The following is a 19,243-nucleotide window of genomic DNA, read 5'->3' on the forward strand; positions in this document are numbered from 1 at the left end:
GGCCATGGATCTGTTGGAGGATGTAACAGTCGTTGTTCTGTTGGTGTACTCACTGTGAATGCTGTTTTGCTGGCGGTTCCTCCACAGACACATGACAATGAAGGCGAAGAGGATGAGTACCATCACACCCAGAACACAGCCCACAATCACGTAGAGAAGCCCACCCGGGGACGAGGGGGGGTCAGGCGGGTACGGACCTGGGGGGGTGATGGTTCTCTGGCTTGGCACACCGGGTGGCTGGCGAGCTATGCAGACAAACAGAGGAAAAAGAGAGAAAGAGAGAGAATAAGGGAAAGAAAGGAAAAAATATAAGGAAATACATAAACCTGAGCTATTCATTGCAAGAACCTAGAAATATGTGCCCATACTTGAGGTTATGTAAATGGGTGTCATTTCACATCAAAACATTGATATTACAACCAGAGAAAGAGAGAAACTAGATGACGTTATAAATCAAAACCGCCCAAGGTGTACTTCCATTTGACTCTGGTAAGTGAAATTATCATTATTGTTCACAAATACAGTTACACAGAGTTTTTCTTTCCATTCGAGTTTTTGTTTGGATAGACATCTGCTTGCACATATGAGTCTGTATGGTGAGATTCGTCGGTGGTGCAACACAATGCACGTCTTTGTCTCCGCCCTCGTAAAAGTGCCTGAGATGTGTATGCTGTAATTACTCCTGAGCCGTTTTATGGCAGTGTGTCTGTAAAGCCTGTGATTCCACAGGGAGGGACTCACCTTTGGTCTCGCAGATCATGACGTTACTGTATTCACTCTCTCCGCCGTCATTAAAGCACTGCATCTTTATGTCGTAGGAAGTCTCGGGCTGCAGCTGGCCAATCAGGTGCCAGTGTTTCATGCCTGTGGGAGGGTCCGGGAGGAAAAAGGACCAAAGTGAGGCTGATATCATATGTTTGGGTTGGGAGAAGAGGGGTTGGCAAGTGTTGCTCAAAGTGTGTTTTGTTCCTCTAAACGGCATTGGTCTGTTACCCTTCTCGTTTTTCTCTCACCCGCGCTCTCTCTCTCTCTCTCTCTCTCTCTCAGTCTCCTGAGGATTTAGACAGTTGCTTTACTCCAAACAGGCTCCTTATATGGTGAGTTAATGTTTGTTCTGGCTTTACTCCAGGACTCCCAGAGCACATACATTCAAAGCATACAACACTACACAGCCCATCACACTCACGCAGGCAGGCAGGCACACACACACACACACTCACACACACATACCTATACACCTACACACACACACACACACACACACAAATACCAACACATACAAATACATACACATAAACACACGCGCACGCACACACCTTTACACACACACACAAATACACACCTACAGACACATACACATGCCTATGCACCTATACACACACACACACATCCACACACACACACACACAGGCATGCTGTTGAAAGATATACACTCATACCACAACCATACACACATAAAAACAGACTGATAAATAAGAACACATAAACCCAGAGTTAACAGTGCACAGGCAGTTTGGGTCCCAGGGTACAGGAGTAAAGCAGTTTAATTGATGGAGTGAGAATGAACCTGCTCACTCTGTGTGAATGTTTACAGTTCTCCAGAGTCATCTTTCACTGGGGCACAGAACACACACACACACACACACACACACATACACAAAACAAAATACAGACCCACACCAACACACACACATACAAAAAAAACCATGCCAACAACCTTACAATTGCACACACAAACACACCACAAAATATAAAACATTCTTACATCACACACATGCATGAACACCTACACACACACACACACTAAAAATCACACTCTCTCTCATGTGACCCATATCTTTCCATGTCTCTCTCTCTAACACACACACATTCACACTCACACACAGACACAGACACACTCACATACACACAAACACAGACGGACACATGCAGATAGCTGCCGAGTTTTGCGAAGTGCGTGGTTGTTTTATCTAGGGCAGACGACCCTGGGCAGGCATGTGGCTCTGACAGACCAGCAGCCCTGGGGTCCTCTGGAGGTGAAGAGGTCTGAGGAGCAAGGGACCGGACGGGTGGAGGGAGTGAGGCGGGGGGAGGGATAAAGTTGTGGATGGCTTTTAGCATTCCTCTGGGCAACCTGAGCCCTTCCTCTGACTGCCGCTCTAGAGTTTCAGTTCAAGGCCCATTAGTGAGGCAGTCATTTATGAAAAACACATTTTACGCCCGCCCCCTTTACCCCTCGCCCAGCCCTCGCTCTTCATCAATCAACACAATCAACTCCCCCCCTCTCGAAAACCATCCACCCATCCGCTCCACCCCTCCCCGCCCCCAGTCAGCAAATCCCCCGCATCCGGAGCCTCTTACGACTGCTGACAAACACGTGGCCTCACCAATCAGAACACAGAAAGGAAACGGAGGAGGCAGGAAAGCTCTTACCTTCCACCACGTCCCTCTTGTAATCACTGTCGTTATCACTGTCCGTGGGCCTGTAGTAGATGTAGAAACCTTGGATGGGTGTGTTGTTGTTACTGGAAGGGGTGTACTGCAAGAGCAAAACAAAAGAGATGGAGAGAGAGAAATGGGGGGAGAAAAAGAGAAAGTTCAGCACAGTTCACTGTATTCAAGTCCACCACCTGCGTTAAGGTTAACAACCCCTGACGGGCAAACTGAACGCACTCTTTTCTGAACATCAAAAGAATACTAGTGGAGCTGAACAGATATGGAATGCGTTTGTGACTGATTTATGCTGACAGACTCAACATTCTTCCTCAAACACTCTCCTCCGTCCATCCCTGGTTCAAAAAGCTGTTCCCCGCCTCTCACGGCTGTTCTCTAAAAATAGACCCTGCACTTGTTTGGGATTCCATAGCCCTATGAAGACCAGGGCCTCCTAATCTGGCCCTGTTAGAGGAGTCTAATCAGGCCACAACTGGCCAATGAGAGGCACGACTGAGCATCCCTGTCCTGAGACCAGCCGAGTCAAACAGAGAGAGAGAGAGAGAAAAAAAGGAAAGAACACAGAGGGCAACATCTGGAAATGGTATTTAGTGGACCAGCCGAGGAGCTAATAAAGACTAAAACGTACTAAAACACAGACGAATAAAGATGAAAAGAGGGCTAAGTTGTAGTGATTGAGTAGTAGTTGGTCTGAGTGATGGACAGTGTAAAAGCTGAGAACTGTTGGTTGACGCGAGGACTGGAGCTCTCCCTTTCTGCGTTCAGCATGAAAAAGAGAGGCTATAGAATACACAGCCGTTAAGTGAGGGAGAACTGGAGCTGGTTGAGGCATTAACACACAACTATCAACGTTACACACTTGCATTTTCATTTCACACAGACCCTGGAATGCAATTATGCATTTAAACAGACTCAACACCGCGCAGCACGGAAAGCTTCATCTGAGGTGTCTCAGAGCTGCACTGAGGTTTTCACAAGTGTGTATGACTTACTGGGCAATAAACGTTTATTGAGTAAATCATTGGAATTAAACATACACTTTAGGTAGAGAATACCTCTAAAATGAAACACTGGCAGGGAAAAGGTACCTGCTTTCAAAAGCACCAATACTGCCTTGTATGGATAAAAATATTCATGCAGACGGTAAACTTTCAGTCTGAAGTTTGGGACACCCTTAACCGTCTGTGAGGGTTTGTAAACTTTTGGATGAGTTTACAGATGAATGCACGCTACATTTCTGTGTGTTTATGCAAATTAATGTGCGAGTGTGTGTGTGTGTGTGTGCGCACGTGTCTGTGAGTGTGTGTATAGTGTGAGTGTATGTGAATAGTGTGTGTATATGAGTAATGTGTGTGTGTGTGTGTGGTGTGTGTAATGTGATTATGTATGTGTGTGATACGGTGCAGTACTCACAGTCCAGCGGATGATGATCTGGGTGTCACTGACAGCGTCAGTAGAGGAGATGTGTGGCCCAGCCACAGGGCGTGTGGAAAAGGGTGGACTAGATGCCGTGACCTGGTACGGTCTGGAGGGGACGCTGTGGGGACTAGGCCCATACATATTCAGAGCCACCACACGGAACCGGTACAAGGAGCCTGAGCACCCAAAGAGGTTTCACAATATTTTAAACAACAACATATAAAATAAAATAAATCTGAAAATCGTAACTTAAATCGAAATTTATAAATAATGAAGCCTAACATTACTCAACCATTATCTAAAACAGCTTTAGTGTGTGTGTGTGTGTGTGTGTGTGTGTGTGTATTCACTCACCTGGTTCAAGGTTGCGCACCTCTACAGACAGTTTAAGTGGGGAGATGTTGTCAGCAGCAACCAACCAATCACCACTGCGTCCCTGTTTGTATTCAACGCGGAATGCTGTGATTGGAGAGCCCCCATTGGCCCGTGGGATCCATGTGACATACACAGAACTCTCAGTCGCCATGGAAACAGTAGGTCGGTCTGGAGCCTCAGGGACAGGAGATATAATAGCTAAAATTTAAGGGGAAAAAAAAAGAAGACGAACTTTAGCAAGCTAAAATACAAGTTCTCTATTTTTTGTCTGAAAAGGATGAAACAACAAACATGTTTGGCAGGATCTGCAATCTCCTGATCCATTGTAAGAAAGACAACACAATAAGAACGGGGTAGTAGAGAAAAGCATGCCGGAGTAGAGTGTGTACTTACTGACTGGGCTCTTAGCCACAGACACAAACAGGCAAGCAGAGAGAAGAGAGAGAGAGAGAGAATATGTGACAGAGTGTTAGTAAAAAAAAGACTGATTTGGGCTGCCTGACTCAGTTAGGAACCTCACCGGGTCAACAAACACACCTCCTAACTTATGTCCCCGATATGAGAAAGCATGTTCACAAAACTAGGTGAGTGATCTTTCACATGCAATTTGGACAAAAATTCAGGTGACAGTCAAAGAGACTCATAAATAGATGAAACGCAGTTCTACAGAGACAGGGTTGAATGGTTGCTTGCAGAAATTCTCACGTTTGTCATGTCTGACCACTCCGAAGTGTGTGTTGCTGGATTTTTCCTCAGGAGGCTCAGGTAGAGGTCCCTTAGATGTGTTCTTATTGGTGGATGGTGTTTTTTCTGCGTATGAGAGAGAAAGAGAGAGATTTCTCTCAGAGCAGTGCTATGAGTCATGAGAAAGTTACTTACACATTGTGGGCAGTAGCTGTGTCATTGTGGGGTATTGTTAAGTAAACATTCTGTGTCAGTTAACACTACATGCCTTCACAGGATTCTGTCCTGTGCCCTGTTCTGCTCTCACTGCTTGCCTGTGTCGCTCTATGCTGTGCTGTGCTCTTAACTGGTGTTTTGCCTTGTTGTTTTGTGTTGTGCTGTGTTGCTTTGCACTGTGTTGTTTTGTATCTTGTAGTGTTGTGGCGTGGCGTGACATGTTGTTGTGTGTTGTATTGTGTGTCATTATGAGCTGTATTGTGTGCAGCTGTGTTGTGTTGTGTTATGTTTTGTTGTACTGTGCTCTTCTGAAATGCTCTGAAATTTTCTGTTACTTGTTGTGTGTTATCCAGTTCTGTAGCATGCTGCGTGTTGTTTCTTTCTCTTCTGTACTGACTCCAGTGTGCTGCAGTGTTCATTTCAGTACTAAATTGTAATCTACTCCGTACAGTGTACTCAGCTGTACCACAGCATAGAGTCGTGCGGTACTGACCCTTGCCCGTGCGGAAGGTGAGCATGGCGGGCTGTCCCTCCCCTGCAGCGCTGCGTGCCACCATCAGCACCTCGTACAGACTGGACGGCTCCAGCTCAGAGAGAGGCAAAGATTTCTCGCTGCCAGGAACACGAACCGTCTGCCAGTCGCCAACCACGTTTCCCATCTCATCCACCTATGCACACACACACGCACACGCACACACACACACACACACACACACACACACACACACACACACACACGCGCGCGCGCGCGCGCGCACACACGCACACACAGGACAACTGAGTTATACACTCTCTCTGTTTAGACATACACAAAAGCAAACACACACAATTACTGAGTGATGGTAGACATTCAGTGTATTACTCAAACACCCACACTCACACAAAAGCTTATGACAGCTGTATTGTGAAGAAAAACAGAGTCACAATATGTGAAGCGCCATACCAGAACTCTTACAACAAAAGGAGTGAAATGTGCTTGTTAGTCTCTCTCTGGCTCTCTCTCGATCTCTCTCTCTCTCTCTCAGACAGGAGTGCTGTGAGAAACTTGTGTCACTTGTTCCTAGGCCAGTGTGATTCCACTGCCAACACCATCTGAACTAGAGTGCCTTCATTTTTTATTTATTTATTTTTTTGTTTTGTTTTATGGGCCAAGCGAGCTCATTATTGACCCAAACCCGGCGCTTTTAAAGAGGAAATGATGAGGCCTTCAACAAGTCCCTGTGTGTTTGTAAGTGCCTGCTGGCCCATTTTTTATCGCTGGGTCTGGATCAGATGGTTCTGGTTCTGTGCTATACCCTCATGCTGTATTCTTGTGAGGCTCTTGAACGATGGTTAGGGGAAGAAAAAAAAATGATGGGTGTGACCAGAAAAATCCTCAAAGTTTGACAGTGTGTTTGATGTGACATGATGTGGTGTGAAAACGTAATGGACCAAAGAAACGAAAGCCGTCAGGCGGTCAAAATCAAATCAAATCCGTACGGTCATCGCTTTTTGCAAACGACAGTACTAAGTTGCACTTAGTACTAACAGTACTAAGCTAAGGAGTACCCTGGTCCACTCGAGTTAATATGAAACGAGAAAAGAATGTCACTGATTAGTCAAGGTATTTGTAAAACTCCAGTTACTGGATATACAATAGATATCTGCATAAATTTGACGTTTTTAAACTGGTTTTTACATTGTGACATACAAGCATGGTGTCAATGTCTTTCCCTCTAACATCTATCCCATAAAGGTGCTTTGTGACAACGGCATCAATAGACATTAAACTGAATTACAACAATACTAGTAAACATGAGCAGAGTCATGTTTGTGCTTTCTGTCACTCACCTTACGGTATTTGACAAAGTAGGCGTTGATTGGACTGCCCCAGTCTCGCCCCGCCCTCCACTCCAGGTCGTATGTGTTAGGATGCTGTGTCTGAGGCTGGCTAATGATGATTGGTGCCTCGGGTACAGGCCTGTCACTCATCCTCTCAGTGGGAGGAGCCACAGTGTCTCCAAACACCTTACCCACCTGCTCCATGGACAAGAACAATTCATCGCCTTCATCGCTCTGGAAGGGGTTCACGGAAGGCTGCATTTCCATGGCGACACCCACCGTGGAACTTGTCAGGTATTCTGTCAAAATAAAAGTTTTCAGCTTAGAGTTCCGAAAAAAGAAAAAGTTTCAGGAAAATATTCACAAATCCTGGATAATCTGTTGTCTCCTTTAAAAGCCTAGGGCTTGCCTCATCATCCATTAAAATTTATAACTTCTCTTGAGGAAAATTATCTTTTTGTTTTATTTTAGTATACAAGCTGAATACAGGGCTTCCCTGAAACGTTTGTTTGATTTGGATCGTTAGCACACACTAACACTAGGCAACGTGCTCCTGCATTCAAATTATCCATCAGAAGTTAAAATAATTTTGGAAAAAGTCTATCTGTATGCTCAACTCAGGAAATCACTGCCCAAACAGCAATGCTGCAAATTCCCATCATGCCGTGGGAGGCCCGTGTGGAGGTGTCTGTGCAGCGTTAACCCAGGCCTGGCCAGCGGGCAGGGCATGCTGGAAACTTTTGCACTGGGAAGAAGCTTTCGATTCTGCATAAGGAAACAGGCCAGAGCCTGCAACCTGCCCAGCGCTACATAATAATGCTTTGTTTGTTTTTTTCATTAAAACCTCTGCTCAACGCCAGGATGGTCCACCTGGGAAACTACACAAGCCAAGAACCTTATTACCATCGACACCGGCTTGGCAGCTGACCGATGGAATTTTTTGCAGAGGACACGGTGTGTGTGGTGAGTGCGTGCATGCGCGCACGTGTGTGTGTGTGTGTGTGTGTGAGCGTGTGTGTGTGGGCCCCCCTGTCCTTGTGGACAGACCGCTTACAGGCTGAGGGTAATGTAGTGTTTTTAAGCTGGAGGGAGAGATGTGGAGATGTGAGAACTTTGGTGTTGAGGAAGAGCTGGAGGGAGAGGTGTGGAGATGTGAGAACTTTGGTGTTGAGGAAGAGCTGGAGGGAGAAATGTGGAGATGCGAGAACTTTGGTGTTGAGGAAGAGCTGGAGGGACACTCTGAACCCATTTTTTTTGTTAATGTAAGGTGTGTGTGGCACAAGGTTTATTTTACAACATAAACAGGCCCTGAGCCGGTAACACTAGAGCTTATTCCGGGCCCAGGGCCAACTGCCTCTTACACCACACCTCCACCATTAAAATACCACAGAGAATGATAGCCTGACTCCAGCGGCTGTACAGCTCTCTGTCTTCTCCTCTCTCTGAGTCCATTCTCCCATTTCTCTCTGAGGATGGTGAAAAAACGGTACCTTTGTTTTGTTTTAGTTGAAAACTCTGTCTTGTAGCTGTGATCAATGTTTTGCAGAGTGAAAATTACGGTCGGCTAAAAGTTATTTGAGTGATCTTGTACTTTTTCCTCCTTTCATCTCTCTGTCTCTCTCTCTCACTCTCACTCTCTCCATCTGTCTCCCTCTCACCTTTGACTCACGTGTGAATAATTCTACATTTCTCCTCAGGGAGTTACACTAAAAGTTATTTAAGTACTTCATTTTTTCCCTTCACACGACTTTTGCTTTCGTTTCCCCATCAACTCACAACTGACTGGTTTTCCACTTCTTGCAAAGTGCATAATACGGCACGGTAAAAACTCTCTTACCTGCCCAGAGTGTAACTACAGCAATACCTCACAGCAACATTCGTCCCAACAGAGATTAAAAAAAGGAAAGTAAAAACACTCTGAGTAAAACAACTCTTTAAATTGGACCATAACACTCACCCACAGTTAGGAGAGCCTCCGCCTGCGCCGAGCCCATTTCGTTCGACGCCTCACAGATGTACTTTCCAGCATGGGCTGCGCTAACGGCTTGAATGTAGAGTGTACTGCTCCCAGGTCGGGACATGGTGAGGTAGGGAGGATTGTCACTGGGGGTCCTTGCTTGGGCTTTTGGGGGCTGGAGCAGTAACGCAGGGTGAGTAGCAATAAGACCTTCAGAGTTGGACCACCGAATGTCGGGTAGCGGGTTACCGCTAGCATTGCAAGATAACGTCACTGTGTCACCTTCCTGATAGGTACCGCTCGCTGGTGGAGACAAAATCACCGGCTGGGAGTTCTCACCTAAAAAGTGAGATTAGAGTAAAAATACTTTAATCTGCACTCAACTCAGGTCTTCAGAAACAAAGACAAAGGAGCAGTAAATATGAAAGAAACACCACAGAAGAGTAACGAACACAGTAACCTTCGCAAACAGGCACAAACAGTCTTATCGGCTCCTACGCAAAGGTAACTCCCTTATACATAACAAAGTGACATGAAATAAAACATCGTTCCAAGCAGCTCTAACTCCGTCCAGTTCAGCCAGAGTGCTGATTTAAGCTCAAAATGTCTTTGCTCCTGTATCTAATTCACTATCTTACTTTCAACCTAAACACAGACGCTCTTTCAAACTGACCTGCATTTTATCAGTGGAAAATAAATCTCCCGTCTTTCTCATGCCAGGAAAAAAGAAAAAATGGGGGAAAAAATCCTCGCTGAAAGAGCACAACATTTGAAAACAACCCCCACCTTGCGAAATTTATTTGAAGATGAGGACTGCGTATCTCTTGCCTTATCAATCTTACATTAAACGGGAGGGAGCTAAAGTTGAGGTATGGCGGGTGTGTGCGTGTGTGTTAGCGCGAGCGCCGGGAGGCCGAGTGTTAATAAATATAAGGCGGACTGTGTGTGATGTTGACGGCTGGGTGGTCTGGTCCTCGTCATAACCTTAGCTACTCCTCACATTCCGCTGTCCCAGGGTTTTATCCCCAACGGCGCGCACAAAGCTCGCTCTCACAGCCTCGCCAAACCTCCCTTGCCTTCTCCCGCCGGCCCCCCGAGCACCGCCGCGGCAGCACACCCATTTAACTCTTAACTGTACTGACCCACCAGCCGTTTTCAGACAGGAACTAGTGAGCGAATTCACGCCTGCTTTATACTGGATTCTAATGTCATTAGACGGACACACGCAGCGTAAATTTACTCAGGGCCGTGAATCAAGCTACGTGCTATTATCTATAGAGATTCAGTTCTTTACTGGACAGCTGAGCTAGCTTTCTCTTTTATCGAAACCATCTCTGCTGAAAAGCTACAATACTCTGACCTGTACAGTATTGCTTAGGCGACTGAGTGCCGTATTTATGTCATCAATGGAGGAGCTAGCTAAACAAAAAGAAATCTCCCTCGAGAGTTCTCTGTGCCACTAAGATCACACCACTTCAAATCTTCATGACAGAAGAGGACTAACTCCAAGCACCAACTACTTAAAGCCTTTTTTCAGTACACAACTGTAAGTAAAACATCCCTGTAACTTTCCCCTCTCTGGCTTTCAAATCCTTACACTTCTTCAGTCCTGTGCATTAGCTACTGGTAACCTCAACCAGAAAGCTGTACCTCAATACAGTGCAAAAAGGAGTCCCATTTAGGGTCAAAATATATTAAAATACACATTCAATCTCTTTACTGGATCTCTGACCTGACTGGACGCTGAGTCTGCCAGCTGATTGTGCCGAGCCAATCCCATTGTCGAACAAACACTGGTACATGCCCTGATCCTGCAGCGTTACCACAGAGATGCGAAGGGAGGAGCCAGAGATTTGTATGCGAGATGAGGGCGTGAGAGGGGAGGAGTTGAACAGCCAGGTGATGCTGGGGGAGGGGTTTCCTCTGGCAGCACAGGTGAAGCTTACGGAAGAACCAAGCACCATAGCCCGATCAGCCAAACGCTTTGTCACAGTCACAGACTCTGAGAGAGAGAGAGATGGGGGGCGGGGGGGAATTAGACTTTACTGTATTGGAAAATCATGACAAAAGGTGAAAACTGTGAACATTTTTTTTTTATTATTATTTCTTCCCCACAGCATTAGGATTAAGCCTTTACATTTGAAACAAACAATTGGTTTTTGCCTTTGAAAAAAAACAAACAAAAATGATTTGGTTGAAAGTGAGACTAAGGTTATTAGTTGATGTGTGTGCAGCACATCTTGACTCTGCTGTGCTGACAAAGCAATAAAAAACTGACTGAAACCAGCATCTCCTCTAAATAAACATGACATCATGATAACTAATTCATCCAGCAAGCCTAATCAAAACAACACTGTGTTTTTCTTTCCACCTCTTCACATTTTTTTGCCCATCGTGTATCTTCTCCTGAACCATTATCTCCTAAAAGCTCTGTCTGAGGTGCTACGCAGACTGAACTCACCAAGGATGTTCACCGTGTAGTTGGCACTGATCGCTGTGCCCTCCTCTGTCTGAACAGAGCAAGCGTAGTGTCCTCCATCACTCGCACCAACCTTGTTCAACACCAGGTTGCTATGCAACAGTGTGCGACCTGAACCCAGGGCCAGCTCTTTGCCATCCTTCAGCCATCGGACTGTTGGAGAGTTTCCTGACAGCACACACTCCAGGGTGAGGGAGTGGGAATGTTCCACTGTTAGGTTTACAGGTATGAGAGGGTAGACTATTCCCACAGGGGACGAACCATCCGAATCTACAGGTGGAAAGAGAGAGTATAGTTTCAGATAACAAGAATATAAAACTAAAAACCATCTTTCAACAGATTTACATGCGGCTGCAGGTTCAAACAGAGAACAAAACAGTTTCAATAACTATAGCAATAACACAGAAAAGTTTTAACATGTGAATGTGCTGATTTTGTTGGAGAAAAAAAACAACAACAACAACGCTTCACTTGAACATGGGGATTACTGCCAGTTTCACTCTGAAACAATAAAAAAGAATGTTCTTTCCACTTCTGTTTCACCGGAAACGCCCCCTCTTGGCCTCACCTCTGACTACCAGTTTAGTGCCATGAGCCTCGCTCCTGCTCTCCCGGCTCACTGGGTTATAGGCACCGCATTTATACGAGCCCTGGTGATCCCGCGAGACCGAGACGATCTGCAGGTTCCCAGATGGCAGGATTAAGAACTCTTCTGAAAAATGAACACAAAGATATGTTTAAAAAAAACAGATACACACACACACAACATTCCCATCTGTGGGATCTCCTCTCACATACACACAAAAGAGAAGGCCTTTTAAATTGTTATTGTGTATGAACAGTTTATAGGATAGAACAGATTATCACATGATTCTTGCATGTTATGATCAGGAAACGTCTAGATATCTACAAATCTATGCCTAGAGTTAGGCTGCTGAAGAGAGGAGAACAACTGTGAAATCTGCTTTGCTTTGAAATTTGCTTTGTGTCAAATCGAGCGTCATGTTGACGTCTATCTGTAGCATAGACCGACCTGTGGACTCATCCAACCATTTCCCTCGCACGCGGTACCGTGGTCGGGCGGTGGGGTTGCTGCGGGGGAGCGAACACTGGATGAGGGCGGTGTCTCCCTCCTTTACCACCAGTACACGTCTGTGCGTCTCCTCAAACTCCTTGATATCTACAACAAGCACAGAGATTTGGTTGGCTTAGGGCGAGAGAAGCAGGCCTGATCAAACAGCAGCACCAGGTCTCCACTCTCCTCCTCTGGCTCCAGTCAGTAGACTGTTTGTGCTGGAGCGTGCCACATTCCATTCAAGTATGTTTGTAAAAGGAGAACAATACAATTTTTATCTGGACCACCGATCAAGCTTACGATCTCATGCTAAGTGTTGCGTCCGATATGGCCCCCCCTTGCATCAGTCCGCTGTGGTCTACAGGAAGGCCCGGGGCTCATTAAGGATACTGCTGAAGAGAGGTCTGGAAATGAGCCAGTGGGGAGGAAAAAACCCACGACCGTTTCCTCTCCCTTCTTCTCCCCGTGTGCTTAAACACAGCTCAGCCAAGGCCGTCTATTCTCACCATGCCGGGGGCCACGCTTACCAAAGCCAACCCCTTTAATGTGTGTGTGTGCGTGTGTCTGTGATAACAGCAATGTACCTGCATTTCCATGTACTCTTTCAGATATGCATCAGTGTTCCACAGAGCAACAGAGACAGAGACAGGGAGAAAGAGAGAAAAAGAGACAGAGAGAGAGAGGGAAACAGAGAAAAAGAGAGACAGAGCAAAAAACACAGCCACAGAAACAGAGATAGAGTGTGTAGCTGTGCCATTAACAGTACTGAGTGGATACAGTATATTACAGTGAATGGCACCATAATGTTTTTGAGTGTGTGTGTGTGTGTGTGTGTGTGAGAGAGTGAACCACCTACCTGCGATGGCTACACGTGCGTGGCGACTGATGATGGCCGCTGTGTCTGAGTGTGCCAGGCACTGGTAGGTACCAGCATGGTGGGGCTGTAAGGAGGGCAGAGTGAGCGATCCGGGTTGCAGCTCCACTCCGGGCAGAGAGCCGGGATCCACGGCCTGGCCCTCAAACAGCCAAGTCAGCTTGGCCGACGCAGGCCGCACAGCACAGCGTAACACCACCGTACCACTCTGCTTCTCCACCACAGAGACCGGCTCTGAACGGAATGACAGAGACAACGCAACTACAGCCGGGGGGGGGGGGGATTAATAGGGTGATGAAGAGTGAACAAGGATGTAAAGTACAAACAGAGAAAGAGTACAGCAGGTAGGCAGGAAGAAAGACAATGTGAATGAGGAAGAAAAGAGAGAGAGAGAGAGAGAGAGAGAGAGATGATTCATTCATTAAGCCTTTAGTAATTTCTTCATCTTTAATATAAGACATAGATTCATAAGTTGGCTTGTTGACTGAGATAACATAAAACTAATTGGGTTAAATGACTCATGGGTTTAAATGACAATGTGAAAAATGTTTTTCTTTCTCAAGTTACTGTAAAGGAACATTAGGAGAGGAGATGTTAGTTACAGGTCCCCTGTCCCTCTCTGAGAATACTCACAGGAGCAGCTGAAGAGGGGGCTATGACAGAGACAAAGCACGGTGGACAGAACTCTCAGCACCCGCAGCCCTCCGTCCATGGTGTTCCTTCACCTCCGCCTGCCAGCCAGAGGCCTCACACACACTGCCTCCACACACACAGCACACCTACCACAGAGAGAGAGAGAGATCAACCATCATGAACTCATCATAACGCCTCTACATTCTGCATGTCCAGATACAGAGAAAGACTCTTGGCCTGACATTAATTATCTGAGACATTTAGACTTCGTTAAACAGTTTAAAGGCTGCGGGCATGTGTTTATGGCCTTCTATTTCAGTATATTAATACTAGGAATTTTTTCAATACTGCGAGAGGCTGAAATGGATTTGGTGTACGTACAGAAAGAATGCCTCCCTCCAAATTAAATCCACAAATGATTAAAAACAAAATGAAGCAAAAAAAAGCAAAGAAACAGAATGATGCAATCCCTTGTCAAAGAAAGAAGTGGCACTTCTCTGCCGGTACCAAATAAGTGGACAGTTTTTAGGGTTTTTTGTTTTTTTTTGACAGGAGACCAGCATCACCTTCCTGTCCACCCCTCCGAGACCTGGCCTACGCCTCCCCCTGAATGTGCCTGCCCGCTGCTAATCCCTCAGCGACGTTCCCAATAATCTTGGTGACACATCCTCTTACACACTCCTTGATCTCAGCTCGCCATCCCCACGGTGAGAAACCTCTGTCTCCACCGCCCCAACAAATCCACTCCAACCCCCACCAAGATCCCCACTGGGAGCGTCTCCACACAGACTGGAATTCCTCAACCTCAGCTCCCCAAACCCCCCCCTCTCTCTTAGACCCCTCTATTTCATTCTCTCTCAAGCCCTTTCCCCCCTCCTCCTCCACCTCCTCACGAATGAACCTGCCATTACAGAGACCTCTCGCCTGTCCACTCTTCATATCAGTTCTCCTCACACAGTGTGTCGCACCCTCACATGATCACTGTAGCCTGAAGTTCAGCCACACACACACACACACACACACACACACACAGATGAGACAAGGCAAAAAAAGGGGGTCGAGACAGAAAAGCAGTGGAAGAAGGGAGCGTAATTAGGAGCATTCCTCTCGTCCTTTTGAAGACCTCCTCCTCTTTTTCCCTCCTGCACTCCCTTGCTGGGCCGGGGTAATCCGGAGGGGCTTTGATCAGAGGGGCCTGGGTGTGTAGCCGTGGGTTTGGAGGCGAGAGGCTGGGGGGACAATAGCAGCCCAGCTGTGACATTCACGCCAGCAGCACCATGGCCTCTCCAGGGCTGAGTACCCAGCCTGACACCATATCTGCCCGCTGGACACAGCCACTCTACTGGGGAAAATTAAAGAGGTGAGGGCCTGGGGGTGGGGGCAGTGGAGCTCAACACTGAGCACACGCACACACACACACACACACACGCACACAGACTCTCACACACACACACACACACACACACACATTTTTACCTTTGTTCAGCGTAAGCCTTTCCCAGCATGGTGATGTAATCTATACACCTTTGAGTTCCTGTCAATTTCTTTCATTTCCTGTCTTCCAACTAAAGAGGATCACCATTAGATGTGGATCAGTTCACACACCCTTGAAGATGAGAGCTCAAGTCTCTAAAGACATGATATTGGCAGCAAGCGTGTTCATATGGAAAAATAAATAGCAAGCATCTTCATATGGAGAAACAAGCAGACTGTTTGTTTGTTTGTCTGTCTGTCTGTTTTTTTATGAGCACTAAACTACTAACCATTCACTATACACAATGAACTTTATTGTGCTGGTTTTCAATGAACTCTCAAGAGACTTGAATATTATACTGAAGAGTACTTCACACACACACACACACACACACATACACCCCTCCTCCACAGGCACGTCTCAGAGGAAGACAGAGGAGGAAACACAGGAAATAATAAACTCTCTCAGCCTCCTGCTAACGCCCCCTCTCACCCCAAGGTCAGAGGTCATTCAGGAGCAGAGAGTCAGCGGGTGTCTGGACCAGCCTCTTTTGGGGGAACAACCCCCCCCCCCCCCCCCCCCCCACCCCCCAAAAGAAAAATGGATTAGAGGGTGAGCAGCCTGTGCCTCTATCAGCCATTCTGATACACACACTCTTGACACACACACTCTTGACACACACATCACACGGAGGTACCATGTCACTGCAGGAAGCATCTGATGTCCTTGAAAACCAAACCAGGATGACCACTGACAGGCTAACACACTATCTTTCCCGTCATGCAACGCAAAGATTAAAATGTATGTTTGTTTGTGAATGAATGTATGCATGTGTGTATGTGTGTGTGTGTGGGTGCGTGTGCGTGCACACACTGCATGTGCAGTTTTGGTTTTTTTTCTTATTTTAAGACTTGCCTGCACAGATCAATGTGAATTAATATTTCGCCTCTAACATAAAATCGCTCCAACAGCCCACAAACAACACAAGAGAAAAGGTCTTTGAGGGATCCACGAGTCAGAGAGTAGAGTTTCCTCTGCCTCGCGAGTCTTGACAAGCCCTGTGAGTTCGGCCCCATGCCATCACTGCAAACCATCTACCTGCCTCTCTCTCTCTCTCTCTCTCTCTCTCTCTCTCTCTCTCTCTCTCTCTCTCTCTCTCTCTCTCTCTCTCTCTCTCTCTCTCTCTCTCTCTCTCTCCCTCAAAGAATAATCATATATAATTATAATAGTAACCGACCACCTCACACAAAAATTACACACAAACAGAGCCAGAGATGGGCAACTTGACTCTTGATGGTGAATCAACGACCGAAGAGAAACCAGAGCCATGGCACCGACTGGATGAGTGGCGAGGCGTTTTAACCTCTTCTCTTCCCTGTGAGAGAATTCCCAGCCAGGCTGGCCCATTTCTTAACTGTCTCCTTATCTCGCAGAGAGATCTGGCAAGACGAGGAAACACAACAGAGGCTTTGCTCCTCTTTTTTTTCTCTTTTTATCTCTCCTGTCTCTCTTTCTTCTCACATCCGCCTCTATACCACGCTCAAAGAGACAGATACCGCCCCAGCAATATCTTGTATCCTCCACTGAAGACATGCATGCTGGCGGGCATCACGCCACGGGCAGACAGACAGACAGACAGAGGAACAAAGGTAGACAGACAGACAGACAGGAGACAAACAGACAGACACAAAGAGAAAGACAGACAGGCAGGGAGAAAGACAGATAGACAGACAGACAACAGTAAGGATCAGCTGAACCTGTCAGAGTTGGAACACAGGGTACTGAGTGACATTGGGACACACCTTTTCAGAGAGAGGGAAGTCCCCTGTCGCAGGACAGATGAGTCTTCTTTTCCTAACTTTGGACACATCATACAAGACAAATGATAGGAAATACATCTGATACAAGAGTGTATTACATACAGTAAAGTCTATTAGACATTCTATACAACATCTGAAGGATAGTTACACTGCCTGCGCTGTAGCCAAACATCACAGCATTGGTAATCTGTATTGGTTTGATGTCTTGTCCATAAATGCAACTTTAGAGGGTATTTGAGTGGTCTTTGTGGCACATACCTTTGCCAATCAACAAAGGGAGCAGTGCATGCACATGGTGCTGACTTAGATGACTCTGGGCTGCGCTGAAATTAAATCGCTACAGCAGGAACAAGAGAAATGACATTTTCTCAAGTCACACCCTTGTTACCATAACAACTAGAGGACTGAGCGAAAAATGATCCTGATTAATCATGATTAAGGGAGGTGTGTGGGTATAAAGAGGTCAAGCTGACTCGGCTGGATAAATTTAAGAGAGCCTATCTTTCTCTCCAGCAGTCTTCCAGATACTGATCTGTGACCAGTGTATTCCCTCTGATGGGCCACTGGCTCTATGACGATGGAAACACACACCACTCATCCTTCCCCATATTCCACTCTGCTTTTGCACTTATGCCTCATTATGTGGACTTTCACAGGCAAACAAAAAGAGAGAGAGATAGAGAGAGAGAATAAGAAAAGAGAGCATCGCAAGGAATGTAGCGAGACAAAGAATCTGCTTTTTATGCCATCCCTGAGACAAGTGGACAGTTTACGAACTCCACTACACAGTCATATCAGTTTGACAGAGGTGGAGCCACTCCTCCTCCTCTGTTTTTCATCTTTATTCCTACTTGGGAGAAAGAAAGAGGTGTGAGCAAAGATCTGTTTATTCACATGGCTCTCCAGCCATCTATCCCTCTGTTTTTTCCATAACTTTTCCAGTGCCAATCATAAAAGAACTGGCACAGTTCCACTGCTGAGCATAGGGCATTCTAGAACGTTCAGGAAACAGCGGTCTCCACGGTAACGCCAGAGAGGGATTCACTGAGCCACTGATCAGCATGATCAATCTAGTCTGATCCCAGGAGCTTTCTATGGACATGACACCCTACAGAAATAAACATTCCAACAGGCTCCTCAGGAGGTGGGGGGAGGGGCGGGGGGCGGCAAGCACCTGCACCCCTCTAAGAACCCAAAAAAACAAGTCCCTCACTGCAGGCGCTGCCTCGGGGCCATCTGCCCCTCTGCCCAGATCCCCTGTCATATTGGGTAAACAGGGACAAAGAGGCAACACAGGAACGCCTAAGAGAGCCAGAGGGCAGAGCCTAATCAGGTCGCAACTGGTAACAGAGAGGGCGAGAGAGAGAGAGAGAGAGTGAAACACTCGAGAGAAGCGAGCAGACAAAGAAGATATCTGTAAACACCTCCAACAGACAGCTGACTCAGTTCATAGACAAACTACTAACTATCTTTGAACAGAAGTGTTTTGATGAGAAGAAAGCATGAAAGATTTCTTTTTTTTTCTTTTGAATGAGCGTAAAGCCAAAAGCACATTGAAGATGAGTCGGAAAATGACAGGCTAAAGAAAAGGACGAAGGAAGGACCTAAAGAGAGTGAAAGAGAGAAAGAAGTGAATGTCTTTGAGATGGTCTAATCTGACCTGTGCTGTGAGGTTGTTTCTCATGCTATAGCCCAAACCTGTCGGCACTCGCCCCATTACCTGCTGACAGAGGATCTGAAACACAGACATTCCACACTCCCCACTCTGACAGAGGAGGGGGGGGGGGCAGGGGAAGGCAAGGCAGAGAGAGGTAGATGGGGCAGAGAGTGAGAGTGAGATGAGAGCAGAGGAAAAAAATAAAACAGAGAGACAAGCAGGGAGACAGAAAGACTGAAAACCCAAACGAGGGAGTGACAGGGAAATGGAGAACTATTGTGAGGGGAAAGCAGAGAACTGGGAGG

The 19,243-nt window shown here is 46.4% G+C and overlaps 1 protein-coding gene across 1 annotated transcript in view; it reads right to left on the minus strand.

Moving 5' to 3' along the window:
- cdon (cell adhesion associated, oncogene regulated) overlaps positions 1–19,243 on the minus strand; it is a 35,156-nt gene that overhangs the window by 5,198 nt on the left and 10,715 nt on the right. The window contains exons 2-16 of the mRNA XM_030766477.1: positions 13,988–14,133; positions 13,337–13,615; positions 12,439–12,585; positions 11,974–12,117; positions 11,388–11,675; positions 10,659–10,928; positions 8,927–9,265; positions 6,979–7,268; positions 5,642–5,816; positions 4,954–5,058; positions 4,228–4,446; positions 3,868–4,049; positions 2,434–2,539; positions 742–864; positions 54–245 (exon numbers count right to left, since the gene is read on the minus strand). Coding sequence (XP_030622337.1) covers positions 54–245; positions 742–864; positions 2,434–2,539; positions 3,868–4,049; positions 4,228–4,446; positions 4,954–5,058; positions 5,642–5,816; positions 6,979–7,268; positions 8,927–9,265; positions 10,659–10,928; positions 11,388–11,675; positions 11,974–12,117; positions 12,439–12,585; positions 13,337–13,615; positions 13,988–14,066 — 2,938 coding nt within the window. The 5' untranslated portion in view covers positions 14,067–14,133. The remainder of the gene's footprint in view (positions 1–53; positions 246–741; positions 865–2,433; positions 2,540–3,867; positions 4,050–4,227; positions 4,447–4,953; positions 5,059–5,641; positions 5,817–6,978; positions 7,269–8,926; positions 9,266–10,658; positions 10,929–11,387; positions 11,676–11,973; positions 12,118–12,438; positions 12,586–13,336; positions 13,616–13,987; positions 14,134–19,243) is intronic.

The sequence above is a fragment of the Chanos chanos genome, chromosome 2 (assembly GCF_902362185.1).
Source record: "Chanos chanos chromosome 2, fChaCha1.1, whole genome shotgun sequence".
Classification (NCBI taxonomy): Eukaryota; Metazoa; Chordata; class Actinopteri; order Gonorynchiformes; family Chanidae; genus Chanos; species Chanos chanos.